The 10,274-nt window shown below is 48.6% G+C and overlaps 1 protein-coding gene across 1 annotated transcript in view; it reads left to right on the top strand.

The window, feature by feature from the left end:
* Positions 1-10,274, top strand: part of ITGB5 (integrin subunit beta 5) — a 57,993-nt gene continuing 47,719 nt past the window's right edge. Inside the window, exons 1-3 of the mRNA XM_058809223.1 lie at positions 1-161; positions 4,044-4,129; positions 10,048-10,252. Coding sequence (XP_058665206.1) covers positions 56-161; positions 4,044-4,129; positions 10,048-10,252 — 397 coding nt within the window. The 5' untranslated portion in view covers positions 1-55. The remainder of the gene's footprint in view (positions 162-4,043; positions 4,130-10,047; positions 10,253-10,274) is intronic.

Genomic DNA, 10,274 nt, shown 5'->3' with positions numbered 1-10,274 from the left:
GCGGCGGGGAGGGCCCGGCCGGGAAGGGCAGCCCGGCCGCCCCGGCCGCCGCACCATGCCCCGCCGAGGGGGGCTGCCGGCCCCCGCCGCCGCCCGCCGGCCCCCCCCGCTCCTCCTCTTGCGCCTCCTCCTCCTGGCCGCCCCGCTGCAGCCCGGCAGAGGTAAGGGCCGCTCGCTGCCGCCGCCCCGGGCCCCGCCAGCGCCGCTCCGGAAGGCGGCTTGGCCCCCAGACCCGCCTCGGTGCGCTCCGTTACCGTCCGTGCGCTGCGCTCCTCTCGCCCCCTTCCCGCTGCCTCCCCCGCCGTGCGCCCGCAGCGGCGGGACGCGCTTCCCGCTGTCCCCGCTGTCCCCGCTGTCCCCTGCCCGCGATGGCACTGCCGGGGCTCTCCGCGCATCCCCCCCGGCCCCGTCCCGCCTGGCTCCGGCAGCGCTGCGGGGCACGGACCGCATCCGCGGGGTGTTCGCCTTAAAAAGCACGGAACTGCTATTTATGCCGCTCGCTCTATGTGTATTCCTAATGGGAGCGGCTGCAGCCACTTCTGTTCAGGGTGAGCACTTCCCGGGGTGTTTGCCTGGTGTGATAATCGATGGGATGAGGAGCAGCAGCAGAAAGCCGCACACGGCTGTGCCCTGCCGGACACCGGGATCCTCGCTCTCACCTTGCATCGTTCCTCCCTTGCACCCAGACAGAGGTCCCTGTCCCTCGTGGGGATGCCCTCGGTTTGCACACGCACACGTGAACTGCAGTGCAGTTTGTAACTCTGCTCCAGCACTACTGGAAATAGGGTTTCCCCCCCTCTCTGAGCATTTGGGGAAACTTTTTTATAAGAAGGGACCCCACAAAATGCCTAAGTCCACCATTCCAGTACTTACTCTAAGTGCTTGATATTTTAATGAGTAGTGTTAGGAAGAGGCTCATCTTGCCGAGTGCTGTGGCACATAATTGCAAAAGCTCAGGAGAAGTTTTCCTAATTTTATTTTTTTTTGTGTGCCTGATCCATGAAAGTGATGGTTCAGTATTGTAGCAGACCATCTCGGGTCTCTTAAAATGCTTATTGCAAGCACTGATAAAATGCTCCTTTTTAATGCTTAGCTGTATAAAGTGCATCACTTTTTTTTTTCTTTTTAAATCTGTCTTCCCTAAGCAAGCCAGTACATTCACCTCTGTTTGAGGAGCTGCCCAAACTAGGATTTCTTGCAGAACAGGTTTAAAATGAGGTCTGATTGCCTGGAGCATCTTTATGAGTAAATTTGATGAGTACCTTTCATCAGAGTTTCCTATCTTGCTCTGCATCTCTAGTTTGATCTATCAAAATCTCTGCTGTCTAGTGGGATGCACTGTCATCTTCTACTTTTTTGGTCTCTCCTGCAGCTCAGTCCAAGGCAAGGATGTCATTTGGAGATGTTCTTTGTGCTTGCTGGACACTACTGTGCAAAATAAGTAGGGTGCAGGCCTTAGGAATCAGTGGCATCAGTGTGAAGGACTGTATGTGGGCAGTGCAGGGAGTGGATTATTCACCTCCAGAGTAATCCCAGCTAAACCCTGGATGGAATTTTCCCCATTATGAGAAGTTCAGTTGATTTTTCAGGAGTGGTTTCATTAAATGTGCCACAGTCCAAAGAGCAGACTGAGTTCCTTCCAGTCTCAGTGGGTGACTTGCCCCAGCATCTGCAAGGGTCTGGACTGGCATGAGCATCATCAGGTCCTTTCTCTGCTGGATTTGGGAAAGACTGCACTGGACCAAGCACAGCAAAGACTTGCATCTGGAAAACCCTGCGTGTTTCTAACTCCAACTCAAAAAGCTCAGGTTTCAGTCTAAAATTGGAGGGCTTCACAAAGCTGTGTTTTCACAACAATGCTGGAAATGGTTTAGCGTTGCTGCAGAGTGGAAAGAAAAGCATACTTGGAGACTTCAAAAGCTGCCACCGGGAGGAATGTCACCCCATGGCTGGCCACAGGAGCGTGGGCTGCTTTGGTCATGGCACGCACTGCAAGGAGGAGACTTGGTTTTCATTCAGCTCTTACTGTGACTAAGTAAACTCTCAAAAACCAGCAGTCAGGAATGGAGGTAAATATTTCCATGCGGATGGGCGAGTGAAGCTGTGGGAGAGCCAGGCCTGGGTAGCCAGGGTAGGAATACAAGTATTTGCTGTGTAAAGCCCATTATTTTAGCTGGGTTACCCTGTGCACAGCTGCCAGAGCAGCAGCAGCTCTCAAGGACAGGCTTTGGGCCATGTTGTAGGGTTTGTAAATGCAAGTGTTAATTGCTGTCTAAATTTTAACTCAGCTGAACAAGTTACATTTTGTTTTATGCTACTTATTTATGTTTTGAGCTCTTGTAGTGTCCAGGAGCTGGAATATCACTTCTGAATGCAAAAAAGGAATGAAATGCCTGGGGGTGTGGTAACAGCCAGAAGGAAAAAAAAAGCCCACACTCTTAAGAAGGCTCTTGTTTGGCATGAATGAGCCCAAGGAGCCTGTTTGAATGAGAGCCATAGAGGGAGTGCAGGGCTTGGCTCTCTGGGGTTAGAGCTAACCACCTTGTGGGCAGCAGGGACCCGCCAGTGCAGGGCTCTGGCACGGCCAGCCCTCTGCAGGGACTGACAGGACCTGCTTATCCTCTTTTTGTTTTTAGTCCAGGGCATGCCAGGTTTTCCTCCAGCTGTCCAGCTTGATTCACTGCTTCCTGTGCTCACAGCTCAGCCCCTTATGGAGCGACCCAGGCAGCCACTGCTTTCCATTTCTTGGCACAGTATTCACATGGGATGCAGCAAAAATTCTTCTTCCAAAGCTCTCGGGGCAGAAAGTTCTTGGGTCAGGAGAAAACTTCATGGGACTCTTCAGCAGCTGTTGGCAACTCTGTGGAATTTGCAGATTACACCCAGCAGCAGCGTGGTGCACTAGTTTCTGAAGATGCAACTGGCTGAAAATAGAGGCCTGACAATGCTTTTATTGACATTTGGATTGGAAAAAATAGCAGATTGGGAGTTCAAGCCTGAGGCATTTCATTTGGAGTGTGCAGCCTGTGTGCTGAAACCTCAGCTGAAGATTTCTTTAATCATTTATTGACAGTGGAAGTTAATAGCTGCACCCGGGGGAGCTGGGCCATCAGTGGCGTGGAAGGGCACATTCATAGCCACAGGCAAGCTTGAACAAGCTGCTGCATTCAGAGCCCATACCATTGATGTCTACTTTGGCTTTACTTGTGTGGTTCCACTTCATTTATAAAGCCCAAAGTGCAAACTGTGGATTTTTTAAGTGAAACCTGCTTGGACCCCTTGTGCTGCAGGACAGCAGCAACCCAGGAGCAAAGAGCATCAGCCTGGCTGGTGCTGGGATCACAGCAGGGAGAGCCCTTGGTGCCCTTCCACCCCTGCTGCCTTGGACATGTCCCAGTGCAAACACACTGCAAGACTTAACCTGGATATCCTGTGGAAATGTCTCTTGTAGTAAAATAAAAGTAATGTACTGCAATGTGAGTCCACTGTGAGAATCACCTCAGGAAGGGGAGATGAGTATGTTGCAAGAGCGCTTTAATATGAAAATTATGGGGAGAGGTTTCCCCATATATCCAGCTAGAAAAAATGAGAAGATAAGTCTAAAGATGTGTCTTTAAAAGTCAGCATCTTGGGCTTTTGGACAGCCAGCTCCACATTTCAGAGTGGTCAGACAGTTATTGAGTTCTGCCTACAGCAATGGGAGTGTTTGATTTGGCATATGAGTAGCTGGACTCTATGATTAACCAGACACCAGTGAAATGGAGTAAAGAAAAATCACCAGATTCAGTAATTTTTTAGAGGTTCTCAGCACCCCAAAGGAAGTTTCTGTCCTTTTCATTTACCTTAGGGTAGGAAAAGAAAACAACACCTCCTTACAGGTGAAGAGAGATTTACAGCTTCTCCTGCCTTTTAGGCTCCTGGGAGATTATTTGCTCTTGTTTGGATTTACAGTGTGTTTAGCATTAAGAATGTCTCAGAACCCCCCCAAGCCCTGTTTTGGAGTGGAATAACCATTCAGCCCACACTGTACTCTCTTGCTGCAGGTCTCAATCTGTGCACCAGTGGAAGCGCCACGTCCTGTGAAGAGTGTCTCCTCATCCATCCCAAGTGTGCCTGGTGCTCCAAGGAGGTAGGTGGGCACACCTTGTTTGACTTTCATGGTTTTTGTGGTGCTGGAAGGGAGCTCTTTTCCCACCTTGCCTATTCCTGACTTGCCACAAGGGCTGAGTGAGGGCAGAGGATGCTCCATGCCGAGTGTATTTTGGGTGTGTGGGACTCCTCAGCTCTTTGACATCATAGGAAATAAGTCTCTGACCCCACTTTGACCCCCACACACCCTCACAGAGCAGCACTGTTCCCTCAGTCCTTCTGCCCCTTCAATTACCTTCTTGTTTCCAAGATGCTGGGTCCCTGCATGGGCTCTGTGTTTCAGGGAGCCTTGCTCCAAAGCTCTCTCCCCAAAAAGCCCCAAGCCCCTGGCTGGTGTCCTGCTACGTGTCCCTTGTCGTGTGGCCTGGCATGGGCTCTTTGTCTGTAACAAAGATAAATTCTCCTTTCTGAATCTATTGTGTCATTTAGGGGGGGTGGCCCATGCTTCTGGCATGGTGCCAAGAGTTTCACAGAGTAACTGAGCACTTCAGAGAGGGAAAATACATCCTTGTGCTGGTGCTGAAGCTGCTTATCCATAATTCAGCTGCACCTCCTGGTTTATGAGCAATTGCAAATTCCTTCCCCTGTTCCCTAGGGGCTGCTCATGAGTTTAGGTCTATATATATATAATCCAATATATGTCTTATCAAGCAGACTTACAATTTCTAGAGAAAATGATGTGTGAAAGCCCTAATAATGTTTGATGCATAGAAAGCAATTGTCTGTTTAGTGCCTGTCCTGGGTGTTCAGGAGAGAAGTATGGATGCTTTCAGATGCATGGAAAAATCTGAGAAACAGGCTGGCACAGCTGCTGTGTCAGGAATCAGCTTTGGGATGGGAGAATCCCAAAGAGCAGTAGGTGATCTTGAACCTCTGGATGGGCATGGCCAGTGGTGATGCTGTTCTGTTCCCTGCTGGCCCTTATTCCTCTAGTGTGGCCATCCCTGTCCCCTCCTGGGCCCTCACCTCCCCTGGTGCTGCTGAGCTGAGGATGATGATGCTGATCTATGTCCCCTCTGCTGTTCCCCTCCCTGCCTGGGGTAAATGCCAGCTCCAGGGCAGAGGATGGGTGGGGATGGATGTGGGGTGAAGGTGGCTTCCAGTCCCTGTGGTTTGGGTCCTGGGGGCTGCCCCAGGCACTGTGTGTGTTTCCGTGGATGTTTCACTGTTTCACTGCAAGCTGCAGCTCTGCAGGGAAAACCCTGTAATGCTGCAAACACCAAACAGTGTCACAGCTTTCCCGGGTTATTTTTTCCAGCCAGGCAATTGGTGTGCAGAAGGGAAAGGGTAAAGCAATAGATCTTGCTTCTGAAACATCTTGTAAACAGCTGTAAGAGCTCCTCTTCCAGCCAGCTAATCTGTGGTGGTGAGATTGGATCCAGGAACGCTGGCTATTAAGCTATGGGTACCCAATGGACTGTGCTTTTTTTGGGTTTTTTTCCTTTACTTGGCATCGAAAGACAACTTTCTGCAGAATGCTGCGAGTGGAAATGTTTATCTGGTGGTCACTGTGACCACTAATTGTACTAATGGGACTGGCAGCCCGACTCTTATAATGCAAACAGGATAGTTACTGATAAAAAAAGAAAATTCCTGACTGGAATGGAGGGGCCAAGGAGGAAGATGGGTGTTTACAGGGAAGTCCTGTAGTACTTCCTGACCTTTAGCCTGCAGAAGCTATTTAAAAATACACAGTTCAAGGTGTTTTGTGCCAAGAGCTATGTGTTCAAAAGCTGCTGTTCCTATTACATGCTACATGCTAAAACTTAGCAAGTTCTTATCCTAATTCTGTATTTTTTGGTGGGTTTTTTTGATTTTTTTTTTTTTTTTTTTTTTTTTTACGAATGTACTGTTTGAAACTAATTATTTCTCTTTAGCTGAGATCATCAGGTGAGGTAATGGGATTTCCAAGATACCTGGAGTTTTTCAACTTCAGAAAGTTTTAAAGTAATATTATAAACTCTATAATATCCACCTTTGTTTCATAGTCATTTCACCACCTTATTCCCTTTCCCTCTGCTGCAGCCTAGTCAGGTTTATTAAATTTATTAGATAACTCTTAATGTGTTTTCCTTGGCTCTTTCCATTGGCTGCAGTTTGCTGTCTGTGTTTCCTGGATGCATATATGCCAGTCAAATCTTATAGTTCTGCTGCTCTTTAAATATCAGGGGTAAGATATTGGAGTGTGTTCCACAGATTGCAGCTGTGCTGTGGTAGAACTTCAGTCAGCTGATTTGTGTGTATTTTGTGCTCTCTTTGCATTTGCTTTACTGGTTTGTGAGCAAATTGAGCCAGCTTTTATCGACTTTGCAAGCAACAATTAATAATTTTGTCAGGAAATATAGATAGTAGAAGTCAATCAGTACATGTATAATTCTATATATAATGTATACAGTATGTTTAGAGATGTCTGTAATACAGTTTATATATATATATAAAATTATATATAATATATAAATAATATATATTATATATATAAAATATATATAATACGCATTGTGTATAATATATTTATTTATATTTATAGCTATATTTATAACTACATTGTATAGTTATATATAAATTGATCTTCATGTATATGTACACCTTCTTGTATTTCCTTTGGGGAAATATTTGGAAAATATCACTTGGTGGTACCATCATACCAGATTCTTTGGGAGCTCTCTCCCAATAGTTTCCCAGGAGGGATAAGGTTTCCTGAATTTACACTGCCCTGAATTGTGAGGGTAAGGGGATGTGTAAAGATAGATCTTGCAGCAGAGCAGGCAAGGTGCTCTCATTTTATGACTGCCACCTCCTAACCTGTTGGTACAGGGTGCATCTCATCCCCTGCCTTGGTTGGACTTCTTTCCACTCCTGCTTGTGCTCAGCATCCCTGTTCCCATCCAAAGGGATGATGATGGGTGAGCTGAGGACAGCAGCTTCTGGTGTGCAGCAGCCCTAGAGCCTCCTGGGGCTGCTGAGCTAACCACAGGTCTCTGGGCTCTTGGAAATTTGGGAGCAGGCATCGATTCTGCTGGCTTGTGGAAGAATACCTTCAAAGGCAGGCCTCAAGGGTGGTGATTTCAGTGGCACTTAGAAGAGGAGGTGTGAATATGTGGCCCTAACCATCACCTGAGCATGCCTTGAAGCAGGGCTCTCTGAGGGAGGATGACTCCTGGTGTGATGGAGGCTGCTGCAGCCTGTCCATCCATGCCGGAACTGAGGAATTGCAGGGTCTAGGAGAGGCTGGAAATGATGAGAAATTGCTGGCATGGTGCTGGTGAAATATTCCGACTGGAAGCTGCACGCTGGCCTGTGGGGTTGCTGTATCTCTGTGGCAGCCTGGTTTCCATGTGTGGGACCAGAGGATGCTTGTGGAATTTTTTGCAGTGGCACCTGGTTCCCCAGGCTGAGCAGGATTTTTTGGGTTTGCTGGGGAGAACAGGGAGCTCAGGAAGTGGCTTCAGTGCTGTCCTCTGAGCTGCCAGGGCAGGTGTGAGAGACAGGTGGGAGTTTTAATTGTGATAAACCTTCCTGGGGTGACTGCTGGGGGTGAAGCTCTTCAAAAGAGCATTTGGGAGTACCAGTATGGGGGGGAAATGTCACCATTACATTTTCTTTTTTGCTGCTTTGGAGAGCAATGTACCAGTGTGCAGAGACTCCTCTTGTTTGTTAGACAAAGTGGATGAGCTGTGTTCATCTGTCCATTACCTATGTGGATGCATTTATGTGTGTACCTGGAAACCAGAGATGCACATTAATTAAACTGAAATGTCTTTTTTGAGTAAGTGAATTGAAATTTCCCCAGTGCCACCCTCTGGTGCTTTTACCCCATCCTCTTCCGTCTCAGAAATGTATGCCTAGAGAATGGGGAAAGAAAGTTAAGGATGTTCCTAAAGGGAGCATGTCAAGTTTTTTTTTTTGGTTTTTTTTTTTTTTTTTTTTTTAATGGAGAAAGCAGGCATGTTTCAGATGGAATTAATGCAGAACTGGATTGATTAAAGTGAAAAATGATTGAGATCTTCATCAAAAAGAACAGGATGGACTGAATGATAGGGACATGTCTAGTCAGGAATTAGGTATTAGATACAGTGAGTGCTATTCTCCATTTTTATAGCATGAACGGAGCAATTTGTCTTCAAACTGTCAAATTGATGAGCATGTAATTGTCCCACTGTTGTCTCCATTCATCCTGTCTGCCTGTGTGCATTCCCCTTTGTGAGCTTCTGAGCACCGACCAGGGGGCTGGAGCAGCCAGAGTGACTGACAGGGGCTGGGGATCCATCTTCCAGAGTGCTTCCAGAGTGGAGCTGGGTACTGGGAGAGCAGGAGAGCATCTCCCCCCCTGCTGCTTGGTGGATAGGCCCAGGGGAGCACCTGGACCCCACCAGGTCCTTGCTGATTCCAGGTAAAACCACATCTGGGAAAAACTCTTCTCCAAGGCTGCCTGAAATGTGCTGCTCTGAAAGGCTGGGCGTTGTTTTCAGTTTCATGAGAGATTCTGATTTTTATTTTGTCATGCTGGAGATGATTTAAATAGTCCCAGTCCTCCTTTTTTGGAAGTTCATCTGTTTACACAGCGCGTTCCAAGAAATTTGTGTTCGCATCCATCTGATGCGCCGTCGTCGGTTTCTTGGCTGGAGCCTGCTGCTGGATGCTGGAATGCAAACCTCTCATTTTTCAAATAGCATTGGGACCTTGCAGTGAGAAAAATGCAGCTGGAAGCCTCTGTCTGTGTCCCAGGGCCCCGTATCCAGGCTTGTCCTTGAGGGATCCCTGGAGATCACCCCATGAGCATCTGTCAGGAGCCTCTCCCTCCTTCATGTCTCTCCTGTCCTCTGCCATGCTGGAGTTTCAGCAATAAGTGAGGTTTATTCAGGCCCACACTGGTTTTGGCTGAGCAGCTGAAGGAGGGGCTGGCATGGCTGCAAGCATCTTCTCTGCATTATTTCATGTCATTTTAGTCCCTCAGCCCTGGAGCTGAAGAGTGTTGTCTCTATTGTTGTAGTGCAGAAGTAAGTAGGAATCGACTGTTGAAAACCCAGTAAATTTTGGGCACGTGACTTGTTCCCTTTGGCACTTTTGGGGAGAAAAAAAAAAGGCATTCTAACAAACAGGCTCTTGCAAAAGGGTGCATTGTGTTCCCGGCTGTTCCTGAGCGCTGCCCTGCACAAGGCTGCTTTGTGCACCACGCACGGGGCTCGCAGCAAGGGCTGCAGCTCTGGGATGGGTGTTGGGAGGCTCCCGCCCATCCTTTGGGAAGGGGCCTCTGCCTGCACCTTGCTGCCTGTGCCTGACTCTCTGTGGTGGGCACAGTCTGCATTTTCACCAGCTCCTGGGAAGTTTCTCCCACCTCCCTTATTCCCCACACAGTGCTTGTGTAGGGATGCGTCTCACCCAGGGAAGAGGGAGCCACCCAGCCTGTCTTCAGCTTCACATCTTTACTTGGCCCTCTCTGGGTTGGTGGCTTGGTCCTGCTTCCCTCAGTGCCACCTCCTTGTTCTTTCTTCTGTCTTTTGCAAAGCTCCTTTGAGACGGTGCATGTGCATAAAACAATAGGGATGGCAATGGGCTGTCCCTGCAGCAAACCAAGTGCTTTGCCTTGCTCTCTTGTGGCCAGGGATGGGAACAGGTGCTGCTGCTGTGGCTGGGCTGAAAACACAGGCTCAAGTTTCTGTTTCAAAGCTCTGTGAGCAAACTCAGTGTTCAAATCCTCACAGAACTTCCTTTTTTGGTTGATCCTTTTGAAAGTCTCAAGGCTCAGTGTGGGCTCCTTCCAAGAACAGTCACCACAAAGGGCACCAGCTTCTCTTCGTAATCACCTGGTTGTTAGATACCAGCATGTCAAAACAAAGCCCCTGCTGTGGGATTGATGAATTCCCCTCCAGTTCCTTTTTGTCCCTCTTCTCCCCCCAGGATTTCAGCAGCACGAAGTCCATCACGTCCCGGTGTGACTTCCTGCAGAACCTGCTTGCAAACGGCTGCGCTGGAGCCATTGAGAGCCCCAGCAGCAGCATCAGTGTGCTGAGGAATGTGCCCCTGAGCAGCAAGGGCTCTGGCCAGAGCCACCTGGATGTCACACAGATCACTCCTCAGAAAGTGGCCTTGAGTCTTCGTCCTGGTGAGTCCCCAGCGGCTCCGTG

This window comes from Ammospiza caudacuta, chromosome 8 (assembly GCF_027887145.1).
Source record: "Ammospiza caudacuta isolate bAmmCau1 chromosome 8, bAmmCau1.pri, whole genome shotgun sequence".
Lineage (NCBI taxonomy): Eukaryota > Metazoa > Chordata > Aves > Passeriformes > Passerellidae > Ammospiza > Ammospiza caudacuta.
Note: the sequence above shows the minus strand (reverse complement) of the source record. Positions and strands in the feature narration are given on the sequence as shown.